Source organism: Peromyscus leucopus, chromosome 5 (assembly GCF_004664715.2).
Source record: "Peromyscus leucopus breed LL Stock chromosome 5, UCI_PerLeu_2.1, whole genome shotgun sequence".
NCBI classification, from domain to species: Eukaryota; Metazoa; Chordata; class Mammalia; order Rodentia; family Cricetidae; genus Peromyscus; species Peromyscus leucopus.
The window spans coordinates 29,542,003-29,569,291 of NC_051067.1; the positions used below are offsets into that span (position 1 = coordinate 29,542,003).

At 50.6% G+C, this 27,289-nt stretch overlaps 1 protein-coding gene across 1 annotated transcript; it reads left to right on the forward strand.

Moving 5' to 3' along the window:
• Pxdc1 (PX domain containing 1) lies at positions 1-27,289 on the forward strand. The gene is made up of 5 exons (XM_028881475.2): positions 1-581; positions 15,014-15,105; positions 15,852-15,969; positions 24,191-24,302; positions 26,202-27,289. Exons 1-5 carry the CDS (start codon positions 326-328, stop codon positions 26,317-26,319), a joined length of 696 nt encoding a protein of 231 aa, XP_028737308.1. The 5' UTR covers positions 1-325; the 3' UTR covers positions 26,320-27,289.

The window sequence follows — 27,289 nt, forward strand, 5'->3', positions numbered from 1 at the left end:
GCAGCCCGGACTCGACGTAGACGCCCGCGCCGCCCGCGATGGGAAGTGCCTTATAAAGCCGCGGCTTGCGCGGCGGGACAGACTCCTGGCGGCGCCGCCCAGAGCGCGGACCGCACGCAGCCGCCCCAGAGTGTGTACGGAGCCCGGGCATATCCGTGGGGTACCAGCCTCGCCCCACGCAGACGCTTAACCGCCGTTGCTGGGCTCGACCGCGTCCTAAAGAAGGACCCCTGATCGCCCCTGTCCGGAACCACTCTTGCCCAGGCGGACCCCGGGTTGGGGGCCGAGGGCGCCCCCGGCGGCAGGGGCATGCGCGGCCCGCGGCATGGCCTCGGCGGTGTTTGAGGGCACGTCGCTCGTGAACATGTTCGTGCGCGGCTGCTGGGTGAACGGGATCCGCAGGCTCATCGTCAGCCGGCGTGGCGACGAGGAGGAGTTCTTCGAGATCCGTACCGAGTGGTCGGACCGCAGCGTGCTCTACCTGCACCGCAGCTTCGCGGACCTGGGTCGCCTGTGCAAGCGCCTCCGTGACGCCTTCCCCGAGGACCGGCCCGAGCTGACGCGCGCGCCGCTGCGGCAAGGTGCGGGGCTGCAGGACTGGGGGCTGCGGGGCACCGGGGCTGCGGGGCGCCGGGGGCTGCGGGCTGTGGGAGGAACAGAGCGACGAGATCGCGCGCGTCCAAGTGCAATGAAGTCAGCGGGAAGAGTTACTTAAACTGAGACTGTTTCTTCCCTCTACGGTTCGGCACCTGACATCTAGACCCCGGGTTCCCTGAAGAAGGGCACCCAGCCGTGGTTCAGGAAGGACTGGGAGTCGGCATGGAGCCTGGGGCACACAATCCTGGAGGATAAATGAGATGGGTGGGGAAGGCGACGAGGTCGGCAGGACTCTCGCCTGACTGTCCCAAAGAATGAGTCGCTTCTGAAAGAAAGCAGAGCTTTGCAAGGCGACACCCGGGGGCTGACAGCTACTGGGTTCCAGCCGCCTACCCCGCTATGGAGGACCAGTGGCGGCTCGAGTTATAGGGTGTCGGAACTGGGGGATTGCATCCAGTACGCTCGCTGCCGGGGTCCTGCCTGGGAGAGGCCCCGTGCCTATTCTGCCCCAGGACAGCTGAGCCTGAGCGTGAAGTGCCACGCAGCAATCTTTTCCACCTCTCCTAGGAGGGGACCGCCCCGCCTGCATCTGTCGAGCCAACCCAGGGTCCCCACCCCTGAGCTGGGTCCGCATTCGGATTTGATTAGCCATGGCCGCCTCCTCCCTGCCCTTGTGACGGTCCTGGTTGGCTGTGATTCTTGTTTTCTCAAACAGCGGTGGCTTCCCCTTTCCTACGCCAGCAAAGGGACTGGAAGAGCAGAGGAAGCCGGAGAGAGGCCTTGGTTGAGACCGGGAAGAGTGAGGTGTGGGGCGTTTAGCTGGGGACAGGAGCTTCTGAGTAGACTTCCCATCAGTGTGTGGCCTCCCGGGACTCTGAGACCCAGGGATCCAAGCCCTTCTTTCTTCAGAGTCCTCCAAGCAACAATCTTGGGGCAGCTTGGGGCGAAGTTACTCAGGTTAGCCAGTACCTATCTCCTTGGCCGCCTGTCTGGCTAGGGTCTGAGATAACCTCCATTCCCCCTGGTGATAGGCCCCACCCGTGTGTGGATTATGTGGATAATTAGCTCCATTCTCATGACACATCCCCTGGCAGACACATCATTTGGACAGACTCCCAAAGCCAGTGAGTGTGGAGGCCCTGAGTGACAAGCCTGCTTTAGATCTCCATCCCAGCCCCTCCTGGTGGCTGAGCACTATTTCAAGATTGGACCTGTTTCTTTTCTTTTCTTTTTCTTCTTTTTTTTTTTTGTTTTAAATTTGCTATTTGTTGTATTTTTAATTTAACAAATGAATGTCTGACCAGGAAAGCATAACAAAGGGTCAGTGGTTTACTCCGTGGCTTCTTCTGGAACAAGGCAGGCCATAAACGAGTTGAACTTCCGGGCTGTTCCTCTGAGTCGGTCTCAGATCTCAGCTGGTACCTCAGGCAAACTGGAACCGGGTCTCCATCTATGAGCATACCTATTACCTGTGGGCTTTTGTGAGGCGTGAAATGCCTGGTCGCATCTGGTGACAGTAACTCTGTAAATGCCACCTGTTTACTGCCAGCACCCGCCTCTTCTGGCCAGCGTTGCTGGTGCCGAGGGTGTGGGAAGGGGTGTGGCCTCAGTGTGGAGCCACAGGTGAAAAAAGAGCTTCCCTGGGGCAGACGGGAGGAAATCATCATGCCCTGCTCACCTGGCCTCGTTTGCATCTATACAAACTCCTGGAATCATGTCCCAGGTGCTGCAGTGGACGAGAGCTGCTTCCAAGCATCTAAAGAGTGGGAGAATGCAGAAGCAGGGGTGAGAATGTGGAGATGGAGTGGCAGGGGCAGCGGGGGTGAGTCCCAGTGGTCATAGGGAAAGGACTTTCCGACAGCCCGCTATGTAGCTATTAGAACCGTCCATCACCAGTGGCCCATTCCTATCTGATGGGAGCCTCTTATGAGGGTCCAGCTAGTACCCCCTAGACGTAATGAAGATGAATCCAGGGAGCAGTAGAGGGGTGACCATGAATCATGATCTGTTCTGACTCTCCTTTCTCTGCTTGGTTCTTCCCGAGCTTTGTTTCACAAAGCCAGGAAGGCTCCTTTCCTTTCTTTGATCCCTTCATGTCCAGGGAGGTCATACACCAAGTAAAATACCTCATCATAACACGAAAGAAGATTCTACTTCATTTCCGTGCAAATGTGTTATTTGCATCAAAAACATTGGTCTGGATTTTTCAAACTTCAGACAGGAAAGGTATGCAGCTGTGTGTAGTGCTGGCATTTTAATCCCAGTCGGTCAGATTCTCAAGTATTTATTAAATTTCTGGGCTGGGTTAGGTTTGTGTTCTCGGTTCATTAGAAGAGCTTCCCAGGGAAATGTGTCTCCGAACTGCTCCTGGCAGGCTGAGCTCCTGACACACAGCAGGCCAGGCAGGGTTCTACTTTGCAGTTCTGAATCTTCATGCAGTTGAAGAGGTGCCAGGCCCTTAGCTTTGGTTCCTCCAGAATTGCCATGAGAGAGATTTTAGATGCGGAGGATCGGACTTTTTTCTCCCTCTGTGGTGTTACGCTTGGTGGACGTCCATAGGCTTTTTATGTGGCCTGGTGACACACGGGCAGGGGAATGGTGCCACTGCATGAGGGGGAGGCACAGTGCTCACTCCCTTACCTTCCTGGCCTTCTGTTTCGATGAGCTCGTATAGTGCTGATCTCAGGACCATGGCTTCCTCCCTGTATCGTTTCTTCATGGAACCAGGCTTCTCTCCAGACACTACAGTAGGTGGGCAGCTTTGACCTAGGGCTGAAATAGCCACCTCTTGCTGTGTTACCCTCCAACCCTGGGGGGTGGGTAGCTGCTTCCTGTGGACATGCTGTTTGGCTTGTCAAGGTGTCCCCCTCTTACTTTTCTGGTCTCATCCCCGGGCTGTGTCTTGTGTTCAAGTCCTCTGTGGTGTGTATTACCTACTGGTTCACATTTGTGAGTGAGACCTCTCACTTTGTGTCCCATTACATAAGGCCTGCCTTTTAAAGCAGACACATGCAGATTTTTCCTGGTGACCATTTGAGGTTCTTGGAGTATTTTGATTCTCTTTTTAGTAGCACCCATTGCCGATCTGTGACGTCAGAGCCTGCCTGGTTACCTCTGCAACTACAGATTCTATTTCAAAGTGGCCAGGTGAGCTTGAATCCTTGGTAACTACATTTTTGGGTTTACATTTATTTTGTGGTCACATATTGGCTGCCAGGCACCGTGCAGGGGACAATGACGTGAGTGAGCAACTAAAGCCTTGTGACCTATCCTTTCGATTCGCATATTTTGGTTAGGAGGCATGCATTAATAAATCATTGCTTGATCACCAAGCAATCAAGAGATCACTGTGGCTGCTGTGGAGAGTGTGGTGAGGGAACTGGAGAGAGGCAGATGGTGGTCAGTCATGGTCTCCATCATCACTGAGGGCTCTGAGCCAGGGAATTGATTTGATCTGAGTTGAGCTCAAGCTGATGCACTGAGAAAGATGGGCTAGAACAAGGGAGAACGTGGAGGCGGGGCTGCTGGAGGGCTTCTGGGACCAGGTGTAATGAAGCAGGTGTGAGAAGGGGATGGACGTTGATTGGCCTGGAAGAGAGCCATGGATGCATTGGGAGTCTAGAGGTCGGTGTGTGGCACACAGCACAAGCCCAGAATTCTGGCACAGGTGCCCTGTGCCACAGTGAGGCCACCTCAGGCGATTATGGAGTGGGAGGTGCTGGCTGAGGGTGCCAGCCTGGAACCTGGCATTTAGCAGCAGAATTTGTCATGGGAACCTGTGCATGGTGTTCCTGTCCTTGCTATATTCAATTTCATCACCAGCGATAAGCATCTTCAGTGCTCAGGACACGGGCTCTTCCTAGACTTGAGAGCCACAGCTGGGATGGTACCAGGAAAGGCTGGACACTGACACAGCACCTGACTCCCACGTCCCAGACATTTGCTCCATTCCCCAGGTCTGCCCCAGTTCCCCATCATGTTGTCTTCACCTGGATGTCAGGGAGAAGTTTGATGTTGCCACCAAACAAGGAGAATGGTGCCTAATGGATGGACCAACTGCCATTCAGAGGCACCAACCGACTTGACTTTTATCGTGAGCGTGCTACGCATGGGTCTGGACAGCAAAGCAGGACATGGGGCTGCCACCTCTGCCTGGCCTTTGATGTTAGGGGTGGTGGGATGCTGCCCTTGACCTTTGCTGCAGCCCCATCCCCCTAGGGAGCTTCCCCGGGGTCATCCTGCCATCCTACCTGGGCACTTTTACTTCTCAGGGGATTTGGGCATCTCTGACTCACTCACCGAGTATAGGACCCCTGACCCACCCTGTCCTGGGATGCCTACCCCTCCTCTCTTCCTTGTTTTGTATTTGTTCCCAGATCCACGTCCTGCTGCCCACACCAGGCTCCACTCTGACATCCTGGACTTCTTTTTCTTTTTCTTTCTTTCCTTCATCTTTTTCTTCTTTGTTTTTGTCTTTTTCTAAGACAGTGTTCACTATGTAGACCAGGCTGACCTTGAACTCACAGAGATCTACCTGCCTCTTCCTCCCAGAGTGCTGGAATTAAAGGACTGTGCCACCACCTGGCGACTCTTCTTTTCCCATAAATGACTTCTTGACTGTCCTTGGTTCCTTCCTGATTTCATGCTGTAGATCTTGTACTATGCCTTGGATAACCATGACTCCTGGTTGCCTTGCCCAATGGTAGGTGGAACTAGTTAGAGCTCACACAGCCGGTCCGGCACCTTGCACGTACATCACAGCTTCTCCCCGTGAAATGCTGAAGGAGATACTTGCCTCTTCTTCTCCACTGGGCCTCGCTGTGAGCCCGCAGGTACCCCCACCCCTCCTGATGTTTCTCTGCTGTCTGTTTTGGCAGACACTTTCCAGAAGTGACAGGAAATCCATTCATGCACTGTGCACAGTTGGAAATAAGAGTAGCCACAGTACGTGTGGACAGCGATACAGAGAGAATAAAGGAACGAGGCCTGTGGTACCTCTCCACAGAGCTCAGCTTGCTGCAAATGAGGTGCGTGGGCTTGAACTTGGGAGGGTGCAAGGAGCTGGCAGGGAGGCACAAGGCAGCCTGTGTTTTGCTTGAGCGTCTTCAAAGGTGAAAGTCCAGGCCTTGGCACTTTCCCCTGGGCCAGCAGCAGGCTGGCAGCAGTAGATTGAAGGCATGTACTGTCGTGTTGGCAGTGCCAGTCCACAGAAAGGACCACAGTTGGGGTGTTTTTGTATTTTGTGTTCTGGGGGTTGAACTTGAGGTTTTGTGCATTCTACGCATCCACTCTACCTCTGAGCTACACTCCCATCCCCCCTTTAATGCTATTAATGTTTGCCTTTGGTAGCTTTGGGTCACGCTATGCGTCCACTGGCTAATTTTAGTCGCCATCACTTAAAAGGTTGTGTTTGGTCACTTCCCCGTCTAGAGAAGCCCCTGAGAGCCCCTTGATGTGACTTTTGTCCCTGCTGGTGGGATGACGGGGCAGAGTGGCCACGGTCCTGTGCTCTGTTCCTTCCGGGCCGCTGCAGCATCTCCCGAATGAGGCCAGGTCTCTGGAATGTGTGCTCATGTGCTGTTAGCTGTCCTGATGACATCGAGGGCTGGTGCCTGTCTTCATCCCACCCCCAGCTTGAGTGATGATGGTCACAAGCCACATCTTTCTTGTAACTGATTCATGCAAATTCCTTTTCCCGTTGGTTTGGAGAACCGAAGTCTCCTTACCTTTTGCTGAGGAGGAAAACATGTTGTAGCACTTGGACAGAACGGAGAAAGGAGGCGAGTGGACGGGACTTGGTCACACGGTGTCCCTTATTCCCGCCATTACCTTTGCTGCTTCCTGTGTGAGAACATCGGGGGCCTGGGAGATTGGGCGGCAAAGCCGGGGACACAGCCAGGTCACCATAGGAGGACACTGCATCTGCTCCCAGACAGCCGGGGCTGTCTTGTGTGCTCTCACCCAGCTGCTGGCCTGTGGCTTTCAGCCAAGTTGCTTGATCCTCACGGCTTGGTATTTCTGCCCTCCTCCTCCTGCTCCTCTTCCAATTAACATACAAAGTAATAGGTTTCGCGGTGACAGTCCATATCCATATTTTCTTCTAATTTGCCTCCCAAACCACCCTCCCCTGTCCCCTTCTCTCCTTGCTGGTGGCTCATTCTTGCTATAATAACAATTAGAGCATCTGTGTAGCAAGGTGATGGGTCCTACTGAGTAATAGCCACAGAGTGCTGAGCACCCAACTAGACACTTGGAGTTGCTGGCTTTCTCAACCTGTCTATCCTATGCCCTGAGTAATCCCAGTAACCCCAATAAAAGGCCTCTAGGCAGGAGAATGTGGGGAGGCCTGGTACCCAACAAGACCAGTGTCCTACGAAGCTGATCCACCTACTCATGCTTCTAACAGTGGCCTTTGTTGGTGTGATCCCACCCTCCCAGCGACTCCCTGCCCTGGCTAAGAGAGAGAGTGTACCATGTACCACAGTGGGGCTTGATTGGGCCTATGGTTTCATGGGTTCCCAAACTAGTATTTATTGCTTAGTGTGGGTCAGACTTGAGTGACTGAGGGAATCCGGGGCCAGTGTGTGCGTCATTCCAAGAAACAGAGTTGCCAAGCATGTGGGGTGCTTGCGGTCGGAACCTGCCTGGGAAGCTGTGGTCTCCTTAAGCTTGTCTGTCTTTCTGCCTCAGCTCTTACCACTCCACATGCCCCCTCCCCCAGCCTCGGGGCCTCTTGTGGGCCTCCATACTGCCTTCCTCCCTCTGTCCCTCCCTTACCCTCTACATCTGTTCACCTTCAGGCCTGCTCCTGCTAGGGTGAGTAGGTGCATGCTCTGTGTTGTCCTTGGGCCTAGACCCTGCTAACGGTGTTTGGCTACTGAATGCCTCCCAGCCGTCTGGTAGCCAGTACAAATGTCTAGGAGAGGCAGGGCTCCTGCCACAGTTTCGGCCACACCGTCCCCTGACCTCTGGTTTGTGAACTTGAGACAGTGTGCCTGCCCTTCCTGTGTGAGAGGTAAAAATGGGTAGGTATCCTGTGTGCCTCTTATTTAAGGCAGACTGGCAGGGGCCGGAGGGGTAGGGTAACTCACCAGTAGAGCACATGCCTAGCGTGAAGGCAGCTTTAGGATTCATTTCCAGCACAGGGGGAAAGGAATGACCCAGTGAATGAGTTTTCTGTTTGTTTTGTTAAGATAGGGTCTCACTTGTAGCCCAGGCTGCCCTCAATATCTGCCTTTAATATCTTCCTGCCCCAGCTTTCTAAGGGCTGGAATTACAGGCATGTGCCACCATGCCTGACTTGTGAATGGCTTCTGAAAACTGAGTTTTAGGGAGGGAATTTTGCTTTAGATTGGGGAGAATAATGAACAGAGAGGAGGGATTAAGAAAACAGGAAAAATCAGAAAGTTTGATTCAGCTGCCTTTTTCCCCCACTGAGAAAACCGCTTGGTCCCTTTAGGAGGCTCCCCCATCCCCCAACTCCCCCACCCTCCCTATCCCCAACCCCCCACCCTGCACTCTGAGAGCAGGAAACTGGAAGCAGGAAGCTGGAAGCCTGGAAGCAAAGGAAGAGCAGCTTCCTCCTGTGGGGTCCAGGGAAGTTTCTTTCTGCCTCCACCTCTTCTGCTTCTTCCTCTTCTGTTCCCAGTCCAGCTTCTCATCCTGGGAGAGGTGTGGAGGGACACCTCCACCTAGGGTCCCTGGATGGGACATCACTCCTCTCCTCCATCTCTGTGGTCCCTGTAAGCCTGGCTGTGCCCAGATCAGTCGGACAGAAGGGAGGGGCAAACCCCCCAGCCAGAGTCCTCTGGCCTGTGATAGGGTTCCAGTGACCGCTTAGTGTGGAGTACTGTTCTTCCCTGTGTCAACACACGCTTGTGCATGTGGGTGCCACGTGCTTATATTGTGCAATTGCACTGATGTCTTCCAGGGCTTGAGAACCACTGTAGCACCCGCTTCACACAGAATTAGGAGCTGATTATTTCTTAGGCTCTGCTTTTTGAGTGGCGATGACTACCTGTTTAGAGGCTGGGGTTCCTGTATTTAAGGCCCCGGGTTCTATCCCTAGTGAGGCAGAAGGAGGGAAGGAGAAAGAAACTAGATACTTAGAAATTATTGAGTGTTTTTGTTTTGTTTTGTTTTGTTTTTTTAATTTAAGGTTGTTGTCTCCAAAATATCTGTGTATTCAGCCTTTTAGGATCCGCCAGCTCTGAGATTGTGTCTAGCTCTCCTGCAGCTCATGAATGGATACTTCCGAGAGCCCTGCACTTTGTGTGCAGTGTTTTGATGGGCACATTTGTTAATGGACAAAAAGCCATTTCAGTGCAGTTTGTTATCGGGCCGCATTTGAAAATGCCTCCAACAGAAAGTTTCCCCCAGGGCTGTCCTTTGTGGAGAGTCAGAAAGCGTCTTTCCTCTCAAGAGAGGCAGGTGCTGTGGGCCGTGGACATCCTTAATGCAGTCTTCTCTTGACCTTGGCCGCGTCTTGCCTTTATGACCAGAATTCCTCACCTCACCCCATCCCCCACCCAGCCCAAGACTTCTGCAGAGAAAGCCTGGGGCAGTTGTCACGTGTGTGGAGACCAAGCTCCGTTTAACAGAAACATGGGACCTCAGACTCAGGCTTCAGAGATATCAGGAAACTAATTTGTTTATGCTTGCTTTGTTCAGTTTTGGGTCTGGGAATAAAGGTGTTTACTTTTGCCAAAAGCAGTCAATTATAAAATAGCCACAAACTGTTCTGTTCTTGTGAGGCTAAAGCCCCTTAGAGAGAAAGCCACACCTCTTGGGGTTGGGGTCTGCTTCCTGAATGTTAGGGTTAAAGTAATGCACCACCATGCACAGCCAGGCTGACATTTAGTCCCTGAATATTTATGTATTTGGCTTGCTGAAATTTATATATCATATTGTTAATTTTTCAAGCTTTTAACTGCATGTGCTAAACTTGGATAAATTCTTGTGTCACAAAGTATGTGTTGGTAAATTTTAGAAGTTGAGGTTATGTGAATAATTACTTTTTCAGAAATCAGAACATTTTCCGGGATTATGAAACCTGGGTCACATTCTTCCCCGTGTTGAAGAGTGGGCAATTGTCACATCTGTGAGTTTGTGAGTGAAATCCTTAGGCTTATGCGGTGTGTTGTCACCCCCTGCTGGCCAGTTATAGAACTACAGCCTCTCAATGAAGCTCTATTTTTTGAATGCATCTGTTCACATTCACAACTATCTTGTCCACCTGCAGTATTGATCATTACAATCTGAGATAGCAAAACCATGTTAGACATGATTTGGAAGTCACAGTTGTTTATGTTTGCTTCATTCATTTTTGGTTCCAGGAATGAAGCAGGTGTTTGCTTTTGATGAAATCAGTTAAGCACAAACAAATTCTCTGTTTTTTTTCTTGCAAGGCTAAATAAAGCCTTTTAGGGAGAAAGGTCCCCTGGGCTGCTCCAGGCTGACTTTTCTTAAACCACCAATGATACTTGGAGTATAAAACTCAGAAGCATCAGGTACTCTAGAGCTATTGTATTTAAGTACATTAAAAAGTAAAGTTGAAATTGTATACACAAGTGACATTTGGAAAAGCCAGCCTGAGCTTTTAAGAGCCAACTGACTTAAACTCGAAGGAAAACACTGAGCAGGTGCAAGAGGAAAATATGCAAATGTGAGCAAATAGTGCACTGTGCTGGTGGCCATGCCACTTAGACCATGGCTCCTGTCACCTTTCCCTGAAAATGAAAACAGAGGCCTCGTGAAGACCACTCTCAGAACTCCGCCTTTCACAGAGATGCTTGGAGAATCTGATATCATTACTACAGAGGTGGCAGATATTTGGGGATCCCGCCAGCTGTGAAACTAAGAAGCCTCAGGAGTGTGAAACAATTAGAAGTTTCCAGAGGAAAATTTATTTCATTTTCTGCATTAGGGCCCCAGAGCAGAGGGAGGAGTGTGGTGCGTGCGTGCGTGTGCGTGTGCATGTGCATGTGCGTGTGCGTGTGCATGTGTGTGTGTGTGTGTGATTTCATCATCTTAAAATATTTTTGATAGATTTTTTTAAATGATTGAAGGGAAATGATGTCCAGGACCCCAAGGGAAGGGCACTGTGAGCTTTGGGGCTTGGGGCTGTCAAAAGCCAGGTGGCTGGTGGTGACTCATCTTTGCTGGCCTGGGGCTGATGAGGGTAAGGGCCGGCATGCTGAATGGTGGCTCTTTCCTGCTTCTTGAGGCTGTGCTCCTTGGCCTTGGGGCTGTAAATGCAGCAATGGTCATCGGGTTGTATTGCTCTTAGGAAAGCCTCCTCAAACACAGAGGCATGCACCATTTTGCAAAGCTGTTGTACCACCTGGTTAAAAGGCCAGTGTTCCTTGTCACTCGGGTGAGGGTGGTTCTTGGAGACAGGATGTGGCACCTTAAGAAAGCCTACTTAGACTGCCCACTTCATGGTTACCAAGGAGCCAGCATGGGGAACTAACTGCTGAATGAAAACACCTCTACCTCACAGCCTCCGAGAGAAGCGCCTGTCATTTCTGAGCTTGCGTGTGAGCATCCCACAGGCTTCCCTTCCCCATTTGGGTGTCTCTCCCTGTTCGAGTCACAAGCCCGCTTTCATTTCCAAAGAACACCACTTGGCTTCTTTCATTCCGAAGCATAAAGATTGGTTCAAGGAAGCAGATGCAACCGAACTTGAAGAATGCCACTGTGCCCCTGACTGTGCCAGAGGCTGCACTGTGGGCACTGGAGACTTGCTGGCCAGCGGGGCCTGTTTCTCAGTGTTGTCCCAGAGCTGTGAGAAATGGCAGGGCATGGAACTGGTAAGGTGGGCTGGGGTCACATCCAACAGGGCCAATGTGCCGATGCTGTTTCTAGAGGCCGGAAGGGTACCCTTGCTTTTCTCTACTGCAGCCTGGAAAATGGGTCATAGCAAAGACAGAGTGCAGGGCATGAAGTTCGTGTTGAACACGAGACAAACAGCAAAGAGTGTTTTCAGGAGAGCAGCCTTTACTATGGTGTTCCTCCTCATTTATCTGAAATTCTCGGTTCACTAGGTTCTATATTTTCCTTGTGAAATCTGGCGGCCCTGAAAGACTGATTGCATTAGATGATTTCCTCTTGCTGTGATAAAACAGTGACCAAGGCAACTCATAGAAGGAGGAGATTTTGTGGGCTTAGATAGCTCCAGAGTCCAAACCAGCTGGGGCAGCGTGGCAGCAAGCGGTGGACATGCAGCTCACAGTTTGAACCATAAGCAAGAAGAGTGAGAACTAGAAATTGTGTGTGTGTGTTTGTTTTTGTTGTTGTTGTTTTTGTCTTTTTTTGTTTGTTTATTTGTTTTTTGAGACAGGGTTTCTCTGTGTAGTTTTGGTGCCTGTCCTGGATCTTGCTCAGTAGACCAGGCTGACCTTGAACTCACAGAGATCTACCTGGTTTTGCCTTCTGAGTGCTAGACGTGCACCACTGCTGCCTGGCTAGTGTGGGTTTTTAAACTCTCAAAGCCTGCCTCTTGTGACATACTTCCTCCAACAAGGCCACACCTACTAAACCTCCCCAGTGTCACCAACTGGGGCCCGAGTGTTCAAACATCTGAGCCCATCTGGGGACATTCTCATTTAAAGCATTGCACTGGTCTAGAGCAGAGTGTCTTTACCTCTTCATTGGCAGTTGTAAAGTCAACAAGAGAAACAAAGATAGAACCAGGGCTTTGCCATCACCGCTAATGAGCCAGAATCAAGACTCCTTCGTTGAGAATTCAGGCGGATGCTTCCACCTGGAAGTGGTGTAGACCGGCTGTACACTGGCTGTACAGGAGTGTGGTCTCCTATGAACCATGCTTTCAGAGAATAAAAGTAGTTGCTGTGTCAGTGGGATGGACTCCTGTCTAGGATTGTAGTTCTCGGAAACCGGAGGGTGGCTTTGCTTCTTTGAAGAAAGCAGCTGTCTGTGGGATTGTTATGTGATTTTTTTCTCTTTATGAATAACTTTCCAAGGAATTCAGACCTGGCGCTGTCCTCTGCATACTACTCTGTGGCAAGGAAGGATGTTCAAAGTGACCTAGTGCAGAGAAAAGTCCTGCATCCTCATCCTCATGTGTACACACAGCCACACCCTCTTAATGACAGTGATGCTTTGGGAAAGGAGTCTTTGATTTCTGTCACTGTGTGGACATCCTGAGTGCATTTACACCAACCGAGCCAGCTGTGCTGTTTCTAGGTGACATCTCTTACAGGACCACTGTCACACAAGCCCCGCTGTGCCCCCAAACGCCATCATGCCACGGATGACTCTCTATTTCTCTCTTTGAGGAGCTCAGAACTTTGGGCAGAGGCATTCAGGAACTCTGACACCCTGGTGTTTTCTGTTTTTCTTTTCTTTTTCTTCAACAGACAGGTTGAGATGGGACTTGGGAAGAGAGGTGACCCAGTCTCTTCCTCTGGTGATGTTCAGGGTGTTGTGCTTGAGTGGGTGTATATGAAGCCTCAGGTTTCCAGAGGAACAGTCACAACCCACTCTGTCACCTCTGGATTTTGCACATCCCATGGCTGGCCATCATGGCCTGTATGGCTGAGGAGGGAGGGAGGGAGGGAGGGAGGGAGGGAGGGAGGGAGGGAGGGTGAGAGGGATGGGATCAGAAAACACTATCAGCAAGCAGGGGTACTTGCATGCCAGGAGGTCAGGTGAAGGAGACACTGGTGTAGACATTAGGGATAGCCTAGGCTAGCCTTTCAGAAATGCCCTCTCATTACATTTGGGGACTCTGGTAGGAGCTCCCAGGAACTATGTGTTCTGGTGTTTCCTAATCAGGTTGTTTTTAGAAATTTTGATCACTTACCTAAACCTCAACACTTTGCCTTTTGTGAACAAAACCAAACCAGAACCTGAAAGAAACTTTCAGGGACCGACCATAGTTCTGGGATCTAGGTCTCTGGGGTTGTGCTGCAGATCACGGGGATTGTGCCATTTTGGTCATACAGAGTTGTGGACAAAGCTAGTGTACACAGGAGTCTGAATTCTGTCCCTTGAAAGCTGTTGGGAGAGGCTGAAGTGGGAATTCTTGCGTCCGTATTGCTCATGGGAGACAGAGAAAACCCCACATCTCCCAAGTATGTCCTTGAGCCATAAGGTTTTAAAAATAAAATACTGCACAGCCCAACAGCCAGTCAGAGCCTGTGCTGACCACTCTGTGGTACCCATAACGAGCACCGATGCCTGGGTTCCTGGAGAGGGCCATGACTCATGCCCACAAGGGCTTTCTCTGGGATCTTTTTCCCTTCTGAACATTGCATTTAGATGACTTGTCTAAATATGGGCTCCGTTTACACAGACCTTGTGGTCCGGGCAGCTGTCACTGGCAGAGTGGGACCTTGTCTGTGTCATCAGGGCTGGTGGGTCCTGGGCCACCCACCCCTTGGGCAGTTATCTTACTGATGGCAACCGAGGGGGTCTCTGGCTAAGCTCTGGCTGTGTCCAGATGTTAGTGGCATGGGCCCCAGAATGTCCCACTGCAGGGGACCATCCACCTGTGCCCTCATTCCACTATCATTTTTGGATGTGTGACATTGGTTGCAGCAAAGTCATACATCACCAGTGTGCTTCGCAGGGGGAGGGGTAACCTGGGACCTCACAGGTTAGCACCAGACACCCACAAGACAGAGTGAGTACTAAGTCTCCCTTATCTCACGCTTGCTTGTCTGTTCTCTGAGGCCAAAAGTTCTCAAAACAAAGAGTTCCTAAGTTTCAAATTGCCTGCCATTCTGAGCAGCAGGATGAGTTGCTAAGCCGCCCTGCCCTGACTCCCCTGAGATGAGAATGGTTCCTTTGTCTCACGTCTGTCTCCATGCTGTATATAACCCCCCCACACACACACACCAGTCATTAGCAGCTGTCCTGGTACCTCAGGGTCCTATAGTCCCCATTTTGCTTAACGCTGGTCCTAAAGTGGGAGAGCGGTGATGCTGGCCACCACTGGGGCATGCACAGAGAAGCCACAAAGCCCTCTTCAAGAGGAGAGGCGAATAGTCTCACCTGAATAAGGAGCCCAAAACCAAGAACACACCCCACAACTGCAGGCAGAGGCGCCTAAGACCTGCTGTGGGGAGCATTGACTGTGAAACTGTGGAGATGAAATTCATGGTAGCCTTCCCATCTCACTTCAGACTGCAAGAGCAACAGCCACGGCCATGGTCCAGGATGTGGGTTGAATTACGGAGGAAGAAGTTTTATCTTTTGGGGTCTGGTTCTGTCTGTGGTCTCAAACGTCCATGAGAGACACTGAGACGTATTGACCTTAGGAACAGGACAGTCTGCTGTGGAAGAGAGCATGGGGCGGTGTCCTCATCACGGGACACCTGTTGCTATCGGTCACTTGTTTCATCACAGGCTGCTCGCCTGTCTGACCTGGCCACTCCTGCCTCTCTTCTAGGACTGCTTGCCATCAAGGAAGCACACGACACAGAGACCAGGCTCAATGAGGTCGAGAAGCTACTGGAGACTGTCATCAGCATGCCCTGTAAGGTGAGTGAGACGTCGCCGTGGGGCGGGGAGGCCAGAGTGGCCCGTCACCACCCAGGCTCGCAGACCGCTCCGTATCCCACTCAGCGTCTCATTCCCACTAGACATCCCGGCCGACAATCAAGGGAAGGAAGGCTTCTGTGGGCTCTGCTAGGTTCCCTCGAGTCATGAGGTGTGAAGCAGGAGGGCACGGGGCTTCTACAGAAGTGGTGGCCTTTGCTTTCTTCCCTCGCCTCAGAACCTGCTCTTCTTAAGTTTAGAACAGGCACCAGGAAGCCAAGGGCAATGTCAGCATCATTGGCAGCCACGGTGTTCAGTTCCGTCTCCCTGGAACTCACACCCTGAGTCTGTGAGCTTGATGTGGAGAACTAAGAACCCGGAGGGCCAGGCAGGACGCCTTAGCTCTTAAAGGTTCTGTTTTCCCCTCTGGCAAATGGCTGAGGTAGAAGCAACCGTGCCGATAGCAAAGGAGGGAGCCGGGTGTGAAATGCCAGCCGTGTGCAAAGCATTCCACAGGGCCACCCACCCTAGCCAGAGGCCTTGCCCATTACACTTGTAAACAAAGAAACTGCAGTGATCCAGTTACTGGGCATCATAGGTCATCAACCAGCCCCTGCACAGGCCCGGGACTGCCTTCTGAGCTTCATATCCGTTGGGGTTACCTCTGTGCACAAGCACCACCCCATCACGCACATGGGACCTACTGTGGAGAGCTTTGCATCTCCAGTAATTACTCTGTTTATCCCCAGTATTCTAGGTCTGAGGTGGTGCTCACCTTCTTTGAGAGATCGCCTCTGGATCAGGTGTTAAAAAATGATAATGTCCATAAAATTCAACCCAGCTTTCAAAGTCCTGTCAAAATATCAGGTAAGAGCTGCAGTGAAGGCGTGGGAGCGCTGTTCTCCGTGGCTGGGGTGGCTGCAAGTGTGGTATTTCCGTGGGTGGGCTCAGCCTCTTGGGAGGAGCAGAGGGCATTCGGTGAGAAGCTGATGGAGGAGGAGTCATCCGTGGGAGGTGAGGGAAGGAGGGAAGACTGCCAGGGCAGAGTGATGGTGCTCTTGTGTCCATGCCACACAGGGGTGGCAATCCCAGTTGTGTGCACGGGTGAGCTGGGTGGGTGGGTCTAGGACCTGGGGTGGGAGAGGTCTCCTAGATGTGACTCTGAGTGCACAGGGTGGGTGGTCCGGCGGGGCTGTTCAGTGTCCGGAAGCTTCCTGGATTATCTTAAAGGAGAGTGGACAATGTGCAGGCCTAGGGACCTCTGGGTAACTGGGACCTGGCCTCTAGAACCTTCTTTGTAGCTGATTGTAAGGAGTGAGGCTGTTTGTCTGGGTTGATGTCTGTGAACCCTCATCCTACCGAGTTCACCACTGGCTCTAAAGTTTCACTGGTTGTCAGATGGGGCTCTGATCCCCTACCTGGCACATGGGAAAGCTGCTCTTGAGTCTGAGTGGGAACCATGCACTGAGTCCCAGGCCTGTGTGTTGCATTATTTCATTGTTTGGGGCAAATGGGAAAGAGAACAGCAGAATCCTTAAAGGGGTGGAACCCTGCTTCAAGATGACCCGGAGGCACCGCGGTTCAGCAGACAGATGAGTTTCAGGAGCTGCCCTGGAGGAGTCCCCTGTCCCCTGTCTTGCCTTATTTTATCATGTAATGATCATATCAGAATGTAATGACCACGTGGTGCATGTTTATCTTGTAAGGCTGAAATAATGGGGAGGAATTAAAGGGGTGAATGCAGATGCCACATGGGGCTTTAAGTCAGTTTTTATGTATTTTTGCAAGGACTGGTGACAGGCAGGTCCTTGCTGCTGTATGAGAACTCCCTGGTGGCCTTTGCTCATGACAGAGGTGCAGCATCCAGGCCTACAGAGGCAGGAATCTTGTCTGTCTTGTGCTCTTTGAGACACCAGACCATGTGAGATGTTATGCCTGGCTCCAAACACACTGCAAAGCAAGCTGTTGCATCAGAGAAGACCAGGGATGGGAGGGTCAACAAGTAGGAAGAAATGGGGCAGGGGGATTGGGAATTTGCTCCTTAGGCACTGGTGGACCTGAATGGAAAGAGCTGGCCAGGGGCTGGTTTGGGGCCAGCCTGGCATAGAACCCTGGCTGACAAGAAGGGCCTTTGTGAATGGCCTGCAGCCAAAAGTCTGTGCAAGGTATGGTGTATGCATGTGTGCGCATGTGGTGTGGGGTCGTTGCTACGTGAGGCCGCAGTCTGGGGACTAGCCTCCTTCCTCAGGGAAGTGTTTGGAACTCTTCTACAGGTTTCCCCCACTCCTGAGGCTCTGCCCTTGGCTGTTCCCAGCCCTCCTATTTTGGCTGTCAAACAACCAGACCTCTCTGAAGCCAGAGCTTCCTAATGAACTGAGAGCGTGGATATGAACTGAGAGCATGGATATGAACTGAGGGCATGGATATGAACTGAGAGCGTGGATATGAACTGAGGGTATGGATATGAACTGAGAGCGTGGATATGAACTGAGAGCATGGATATGAACAGAGAGCATGGATATGAACTGAGAGTGTGGATATGAACTGAGGGCATGGATATGAACAGAGAGCATGGATATGAACTGAGAGCGGGGATATGAACTGAGGGCATGGATATGAACTGAGAGCGTGGATATGAACTGAGAGCATGGATATGAACAGAGAGCATGGATATGAACTGAGAGCGTGGATATGAACTGAGGGCATGGATATGATCTGAGAGCATGGATATGAACTGAGAGCATGGATATGAACTGAGAGCATGGATATGAACTGAGGGCATGGATATGAACTGAGAGCGTGGATATGAACTGAGAGCGTGGATATGAACAGAGAGCATGGATATGAACTGAGGGCATGGATATGAACTGAGAGCGTGGATATGAACTGAGGGTATGGATATGAACTGAGAGTGTGGATATGAACTGAGAGCATGGATATGAACAGAGAGCATGGATATGAACTGAGAGTGTGGATATGAACTGAGGGCATGGATATGAACAGAGAGCATGGATATGAACTGAGAGCGGGGATATGAACTGAGGGCATGGATATGAACTGAGAGCGTGGATATGAACTGAGAGCATGGATATGAACAGAGAGCATGGATATGAACTGAGAGCGTGGATATGAACTGAGGGCATGGATATGATCTGAGAGCATGGATATGAACTGAGAGCATGGATATGAACTGAGAGCATGGATATGAACTGAGCATGGATATGAACTGAGTGCATGGATATGAACTGAGAGCATGGATATGAACTGAGTGCATGGATATGAACTGAGAGCATGGATATGAACTGAGAGCATGGATATGAACTGAGAGCATGGATATGAACTGAGAGCATGGATATGAACTGAGTGCATGGATATGAACTGAGAGCATGGATATGAACTGAGAGCGTGGATATGAACTGAGAGCATAGATATGAACTGAGAGCATAGATATGAACTGAGAGCATGGATATGAACTGGCGTGTATACAGGGAGCAGCATTCTGTCAGCTCCACTTAGGATGTACCTCCCTCTTCACTGAGGGAGCAGACACTTTCAATAAGCTGCAGAGACTTCCACACTGATTTCTTTTTTTTTAAAGATTTATTTATTTTTTATATGTATGAATGTTTTGGGTACATGTATGTCTATGCACCACATGCATGAGGTACTTATGGAGGCAAGAATAGGGCATTGAATCCCATCCCTTGGAACTGGGATTATGGGTAGTTTATGAGCCACCATGTGGAGGCTGGGAATCAAACCAGATCATCTGCAAGAGCAGCAATTGCTCTTAACTGCTGATTAAGAGCATCTATCTCCTAAGTCCGATCCCCCCTCCCTGCAACCACTGATTTCTAATGATGCTCTTTGCTCAGAAGCACAGGCATCTTCTTGGGGAAACTGGTCCCTTGTGGGCACCTCAGGCTTTCCGGTCTCAGTGCCCTTATTCACTAGTATGTTTCTGGGCGTGTGGCTCTCGGAAGGAGGCCCAGAGTCTGAGGAGTTCTGGCTTCCCAGGAACCCATACACATGACCTTCCCCGTTGCCTCTCTCTTTCTCCAGAGTTCACCCCATGTGCTGACATGAGGACCCCAAACTGACTCCTGATGGTCATTGCTTTTCTCAAAGCCTCACCCGCAGAATAAAGCCCAACTTTCTTGTCATCTCAGATAGATTAAAGTCTGAATGGTGGATGAATTTTGATCTTGTCACATCCTCTCCACACCCTGGGTCTCCTCCACTCGACTCTGGTCATGGTTTGAGCTGTGACCCTCAAGGGTCACCAAGGCAAACACTGCCATTCTCATCGATTCTGTCCATTTAGGAAACAGATGTTGATGGCCAAGATCTACACTGATCCTTCTTCCCTTCTCTTAAGGGGTTTCTTCATGCAGTCTGTCATGTGGGGAGATGGTGGATGCTATGGAGTTGGCACAGAACTCCGCCCTCTCTTGGGATGGTGATTTACCAAGCCTGGGCCCTGAGTGTCCAGACTATTCTCTTTGAATGTTGAGGCTGTAGGTGCTGAGGGCTCCACCAGATGGCACCAGGCACTGGTTGTGCTGAACAATCTTGTCGATATTCTGGGGCCTCATCAAGGATAACCACTCAGACATAAGCATTCCTTTCCTGTGTTGATTTAAATGTTTATTAAACATAAGAGAGCACAAATCTTAAGTGTTCTGCAGTGAGACCACATCTATGCAGCACAAGGAAACAGAGGTCTCAGCTCCACCTAGTTATGGCTACTAGGACCAATAGAGTTCAGCCACAAACGTGGGTTGTTCCCATTCAAGGTTTGAAAGGAAATACATTTTGTGTGTGCATGCGTGTGCGTGTGCGTGTGTGTTCTTTAATTCAGTATCTATTCAATCTTAGCCTTAATTTTTACTATACAGGGATAGACAGCCAGTTAATAAAAGCATATTGTTTGTGCTTTTGTTCTGTTGCTGGAATAAACTGAAAATCTAATGCCAGGGAGGACTTAGAAGGGAGGAAGGCTATACTGTGAATGCTTCCATGGCTGACTAAAGACCTGCAGAAATGGAATTGGAGAATTGGTGAACTGAGGGGTGGTGGCATAAGGTACATGTAGACGCTGCCACAGTTACAAATTAGGAAAACCACCATTCCAGCACCATGCACATGGATTGGAAGATGTTCTGAAAAACATCCGTTGATGGAGATAAGCTAAGCAGTGGGTGGGAGTTCAAGGGAAGCAGGGCTTGCACAGTATATAGGCCTTATCCTCTAAGATATTTGTTAATGGATATTGGACAGTGGGCCTATGGATATTGTGCAGTATACACATGCACACAGGCACACCCCATATTTCCACAGTGGGGTACTCAACAGGCCCTGTGGGACTCCTCCCAATGTCACGTCACCTAGTCCTAACCACCTGGGACTCCAGCTCCAGGAAGAGCTGTAAAGCAGCTCACCTGAATTCTTTACAAATCATGAGAAACAAGGAAAGCCCAGGAGCCCTTGGAGTCACTTAGCTCGGTACAACGAGGAGTCCTGGATCGGATCTGCAGCAGAAGAAAGGGCCATTAGTAGGATGCTGGTGAAACCCCACTGAAGGGCCTCTACACTTAGTGGCACTGTCCCCTTGAGATTCCCTGGAAGTGATGGGGACCCTAACTGTATGAAGTGTTGACTTAGGGAGCTGCTGTGGGGTATGTCGGACCCCTGTCTACGTCCTCATGGCTTCATGGGTACCTGTAATTCTAAAATTCACTATAAATTAATCATTACAAAATAGGAATATAAAAGTATCTTGAGGTCTGAGGTGTGCCTCAGAGGCAGAACCACTGCCTAGCATATTTGAGGCCTTGAGTTTGATCCTTTCGTAGGGGTGGGTGGGGTTTAACTTGAAAATGAACTGTTTCTAGAGTTAGGGATGGGCCTTAAAAAAATTGAACTAGCTAGTGATTTTTTTGCTGTGGGTTGTGAACTGACATGCATGAAATCCATATCTTAAGTTTGTTTGAAAATAGGCGCAGGCCCTGTAATTTTTCTTTACTCATGGCCACCCCTCGTGGCTCACTTTCTCCAGCCAGGCTCACCTCCCAAAGGTTTCCCAACCTTCCAGAACAGCGCAACCAGCTGGGGACAGAGTGTTCAAACACACAGGCCTTTGAGGGACCTTTCAATTCAGACCACAGCTCCACCCTCCTGTGAAGACTGATCCCCGGGCCTTCACATTCAAGCTGGTGTTGCTCAGTGTGTGGATGGCGCCTGGGGAGGGCGCCACTGAGCAACTATTAGCAAAGCGGCCATTTTAAACCCCTGACCTCTGCAGTTACATACAGGCTACACTTAGACTTTCTTTGTTGTAAGTTTTAGATAATTCCTCTGAGGTCTTTAAGTCACAGCTCCTCTTAAGACATTGTTTTTAAGTGGATAGAAGAAATAAAAAATATAAACTGTGACAGAATCTTTGCTCTAGCTTTAGCGAGCAGAGGTAGAGGAGAGCCGTGTGTGTCTGGCTAGGTGTTGAGCCTGTTAAGATACCTGCTTTTTATGTCCCAGTGTTTCCCAGTGACCCAGCCATCCCTCTCCAAGCCAGCTTGGAATGGCTGCATTAAAGGTTTACAGGTCCAGCTGTGTGTGTGCTCAGAGTGATGAGGGTGAGGATCGTGATCCAAGAGGGACCAAGAGCTTTTTGGGGGTCATCTTTTGGGAAACACAGGCAATTTGAGCAGGGTTCCTTTGTGACCTCAGGCTGGAACTTTAAGGGACTGGAGACCAATCTACTTATTGACCTCAGGGCCCAACTGGCTTTGGGAACTTTCAATCTCATTTATGCGCCCAAAGGCTCTTTGTCATAGACATCTGACGAGTGACTTGTTCCAAATCAATTCAGGAGGGACCAGCATAAATTCCACATCCCAGACTCCACAATTCGCACTGAGCAAAAATTAGGCATGCCAGTAGCTCCAGGAGTTTGTGCAGAAGTGACTTGCATCAGTGACATCTGTTTGAACTCCCAGGGTCCTCCCCCACCCCAGATTCCCTCGGCAAAGCGGTGGGAGAAGGAGACCTAGGCTGTCAGTTAGCGGTGTGGAGGCTGCACTGGGGCTGCCTGCACTTCCTCAGACAGACAGATTTGGGTCAGAGTTAATGAGAACAATAAAGAGAGAGGCTCTCTGCTGCCACACCCTTTGAGCGGGGAGGCGAGGGAATCGGAACTTGTGTGGGGTTCCGTGATTGTCGGTCTGACAGATCACTAGCTAAGCATCTTCCTTTTGTTCTTTGTACAAAGAAGTGTAGCTGACCCGAGTCCCCAGACCCACTCCTTAGTGGTTTGTAGAGTCCAGCCCCAGGGGGAAGGGCAGGGAAGGCAGGGAGGAAGCCGAAAGCTGGTGTGTGACTGACTGAGAAGTACTGCAGAGCCGTGACACAGGCTGATCCCTTCTCCAGGAAGCCGGACATGCATTTCAGTAATACTTAGCAAACTGAGGAATAATCGTTTTTGTGAGAGGGAAAAGGAAATCTATTTTTCTTTATTCCTTTCTGGGTAGTTCCCCAATTCTCTGCATATGGAGAAAAATTCACAGAATGGAGCACCAAATGCCTAGAAAGGTTAAAAATAAAGAGGAAGTAACAATCTCATCATGAAAAAACAAATTTTATACTTAGGAATAAGTTAGACCATGGTCAAGTGGGGAGAGGACTAAGAGAATCCTTTAGCCACAAAGGCCTCTGATGTCCGTAACCCTTAAGATGAGGAGAGATGCTCTTGTTGGCTCTGTGTGCCAGGAGGAGAGGAGGGACTCAAGTCAGCTGCATCCCTAAAGTGAGGATGAGATCCTGTGAACTAAACAAACCCATCATCTGGGGTATGCGTTAAGCGTGTCTTTTAGGGTGAGAGCCTGGCTTGCGAAGACTAACAGAGGTGATCCTGAAAATGGAGCTCAGCCGCCTAAGAGCCAAGGACTGGAGATGAGCGAGGTTCACAGAAAAGGGAAGATCCCAAGGCCAAGATGGCACCTTAGGGTGCTGAGCTCCTGAGGAAAGAAAGAGAAACGCAGCCCCTTCTGAAATGTCAAGGCTGCAGTAGATTAAAAACAGAGAGAGAGAGCCAAGCCATCCTGGGTTCTCACACAGTATCTGTAGTCCAGAATCTGTGGATTCAATCAAGCACAGGCCAAAATACTGGGGGAAAGTACTATGTCTACTGATCAAGTGCAGCACTTTCTCCTCATCATTATAATAATGATTTACATATCATTTACATTGTATCAGGTGTTATCCGTGATCATTATAATAATGATTTACTTATCATTTACGCTATATCAGGTGTTATCCATGATCTGAAGATGACATAAAGCCTAGATGGAGGATGGGTGCAGATTCTAGAAACACTGCCCTGTTTTGCATTAGGGATTTGAACATTGGTTAAATTTTACTGTTTAAAGAGGGTGTCTGTAGCTAAATGGATACTTGCTTGCCATGATAGAGTTCAGGACATCATGGGATACTGGAGTTAGGTAAATTTTTTGGAGATTCTCAAATACAATCTTGACGGTGTCCCATGGAGGAGAGGAGTCCCAAGGCCCTGAAACTGCAGTCTAAACCTCCAGCCTAGTGACTGCCACCAACCCTCCATTTCAGCCCTTCCAGCCATGCGAGAGCCCCTGGAACCTAAGAGCCAGTGTAGACACAGGAAGCCGCTTTTGTGTGTTGATTTTTCTAAAGTACCCACATCTGTGCTTATGGATCCAGTCTTGTGCAGGTAACCACTGTTGTTGTGAATTCCTGGGTGCAACAGCTGGGTCAAGTCCAGAAGACAGCATCTCATAGCCCTCCTCACCATCCTCCAGCTCTTACATTCTTTCTGTCTCCTCGTCCACAATGGTCCCTGAGCCTTGGACGGGGTGCTAGAGATGTCCCGTTTGGGGCTGAGCACTTAGCATCACTTATTCCCAGCACTGTGATCAACTATGAGTTTGCATTAACAACTGCCCACTGCGGAAAGAAAGCTGCTCTGGGCTGCTCAAGGCTGAGAGCAGTCAGTCTGTGAGAAATCCTGAAGTTCCAGACCTCAGGCGCTGAATACTTATCTTATGGCTTTGGTTTCCAGAAATCATGAGGTCCAATGGATTTTGTTTGGCAAACACAGAAACAATAGTCATTGACCACAGCATACCCAACGGGAAGGACCAGCTCCTGGATGCGGATTCCACAGAGCATCTGTGAGTACACAGCTTCTTATGTGGGGTTAGAAGCTGGTGGCTTGTGCAGTACTCTATAAGAAGGAAAGGACATGGCCCGAGGCACCCAGCAGCAGACGCTGCCAGTTTAGGGGTTCCTATTTTAAAAGCTTGTGAGAGTTTGGTTAATGGATGTAGGGAGAGGCCTCATCGTCACCCAATCACTAGATGTGAGGGGAGTTCTGAAGAAGTTGCAAAGCTCTAGGATCTAGTTTGTGTTGGCTCTGAGGTGTGAAACCCAAACTTCTGGTTCCGGATCCAGGACCTATATTACTCTACACTTCCTGGACTGGAGCTGTGACACACAGGTGGTCTCACAAGTTTATGAGTGCTCCATTAGAACCTTATTCTAGAGAGGAGCATGGATTACTGAGGGCTGGACAGCCAAAGGCCACTGTTGCCTGCAGTCTCCCACCTCTGCAATGGGACTTCTGACCAGGACGTGCTGGAGAGAGCCTGCCACCTAGAGGCCTGGAGGAACAGCTGCTTGCATGCTTAGCTCCTGCAGGTCAGCTCCTTGGTGAATTACCTGGGTAGCAGAGTCCTCCGACAGGGTGACAGGAAGTCTGGCTTTGTTGCTGGGTGTTCCTGAGGACAGAAAGGGGTCCCTGGGAATGCGGTGGAGGCAGACCTAGGCCCTGTAGCAGGTGGTGGTGTGAAAAGGTCTCCAGCTGACTCCTCTACAACGACAGTCTCTGGCTAGTACCTCCTCACACAAAGCTGAAGGACTTTTTTTCCATTAACACTCATTCAGTGTGCACCAGAATGCCATCTCTGCCGGCCACAGGTCCCCAAGAAACTGCTTGTGGTGGGAGCAGTATCCAGCGGTGTCTTGGCCAGGCATGCCTAGAGGCTAGGATTATTCTGTCAACACAGCTTCTCACCACATTCTCATGCAAGCTTCCAACATCATGCCCTCTGTGAGGTTCTTCAGTATTCCCGGTAACTGTCTCCAGAACGTGCTTCAGTCCCTTAGAAGTAGGCTGTTGAACACTCAGAGACCGGAAGGCTGGTGGCACTTGATGCTTACCATGTGGCCCTGGGCTGTGAGTAGGGGCTGTCATGCAGTGGAGTCTCTGCAGACAGCATCCAAATTTGACCCAGAAGGAACGTGGGCACCAGTGAGTGAGCATTTGGGGATCGGTATGCCTGATGGAGAAGGGGCAGGAGGGTCAGCGGGCCCCCTAGCAGTGCTGGTCCTGAGGCCTTTGGCCGTTCTTCTTCCAGCTTCCCATCGTTCCTCCTATGTTCAGGACATCCTTCGGTCTGAGGGGAGGTGATGAAGGCAGTTCAGGTGGTGGGAAGTTCACGATGGTCCTGTGCACGCACTGGTCCTGTGCACACACTGTGTAAGCGTCCCACATCCACGCCGTTTTCATCCTTCTGAGCCTGAATCAGACTGGTTCAAACCAGGCTTGGCCACCAGGTAGAGCCTCCCTCCATGACTGTAGGGAGCATCCTGCAGTGTGCCTCTCTGGTGTCCTGGCAAGCTCCTGTTCCCTGAGGAAACATGCCCTCTACCTGCCCTGCTGCTCTCCAAGCTGATACAGAGCCTGGCACAGAACAGGAGCCAGAATATCACTACAAATACAGGAAGGATGAAGGCCCCACTGCCCTGCTGAGACAGAGGCAGGAAGTTGCAGAGGCACCAAAGCTCAGAAGCCCTTCCTGCGCAGCGCCACCCATTTTACCCAGTTTGTATATTCACGGTTCTTCCCATGTGTCTGCCCCATGCCTGGGAAGGACCTCATCTCATTGACATCCCTCGACCCCTTCCACAGAGCCTGGATCTCTCCATATCCTTACACTGCACTGGCTGCCCCTTGTCCCGCCTCTCGTCCTTTTCCCTCTAGCTGAGGTCACCTCTGTCGTCTCTTCCAGGTTTGAGAATGGCGGCGAGTTCTCTCCGGAGCTGGAGGATGGTGATGACCCAGCAGCTTATGTCACCAACTTGTCCTATTACCACCTGGTTCCGTTTGAGACAGACATCTTGGACTGAGCCACTCCATCAGGCCTTCTCTGCCTCAGTTGGTCCTTGACTGCATGTCCTCATGCTGTCCACTGTGTGGCCCCCACGGGCCAAAGCTGCTGCTCAGCCTGGGCCTCCCGGGCCCTGAGATTCACCAGGCCTAGAAATCCTGAAAGCAGAAGCACAGGGGCTCTTGCTGTCCACAGGCTGACGCCAGCAACAGGAGGCCACGTGCCCTGCAGCTCTGAGGGGTCTTCCACCAGCACTCAGCCCCGCTAGCCTGCCTCTTCTCCCGGGACGCACTGTTCCTGCGGGCCATGCTTCCTCTTGTTCTCACTGCCTACTCGAAGGGAGCGTTCCGCTTGGTCACACGGCTCTGACTCCCCACATTTCTCTCATGTGTCAAAGGCACATTTCAAGAGGATTTTTGATGAGTCACCAAGGTCTGGACCACAAGGGCAGGGGAGAGTAAGTGACTCAGGGCTTCCCTGAGATGTGTGGCTTTTGTTTCTTGCTTTACATCTCCTCCCTGGAAATGGGGTTTGGGGGTCAGCTGGAAGGAGTGTTTACACAATGTCAAGCCTGGAGGGAAGTGCTGGCTTCAGGGAGGGGAAAGCATTCAGAGTCCTGTGTGTATGAACCCAGTGTGAAGTTTTCCTCCAGAGAAAAGAGTTCCCTCCTCTCTGCCAGCACCGGTCAGCTCTTCTGCCTGACTGTGATGCTGTTACCATCTCGGGTGCTCGAAGCTCCTCCCCTGGTGCACTCAATGGCACAATTGCCATGATGAATCAGAAAGGAAGGGATGGGGAGGAAGGGAAGCTTACGGCTTGGACCACAGGAAAGTCTGGGTCCTGCCAGCTCGTCTCCTCACTGTGTCTACTAACGACCAGCATTTGCTAATGTAAATAATAGTAAATTATTGAAAATTCTAATTCTTTTACACAGTCTGTTTTTAATCTATTTTAATTAAATAAAATCTATTGCTCTACTTTGACTAGCA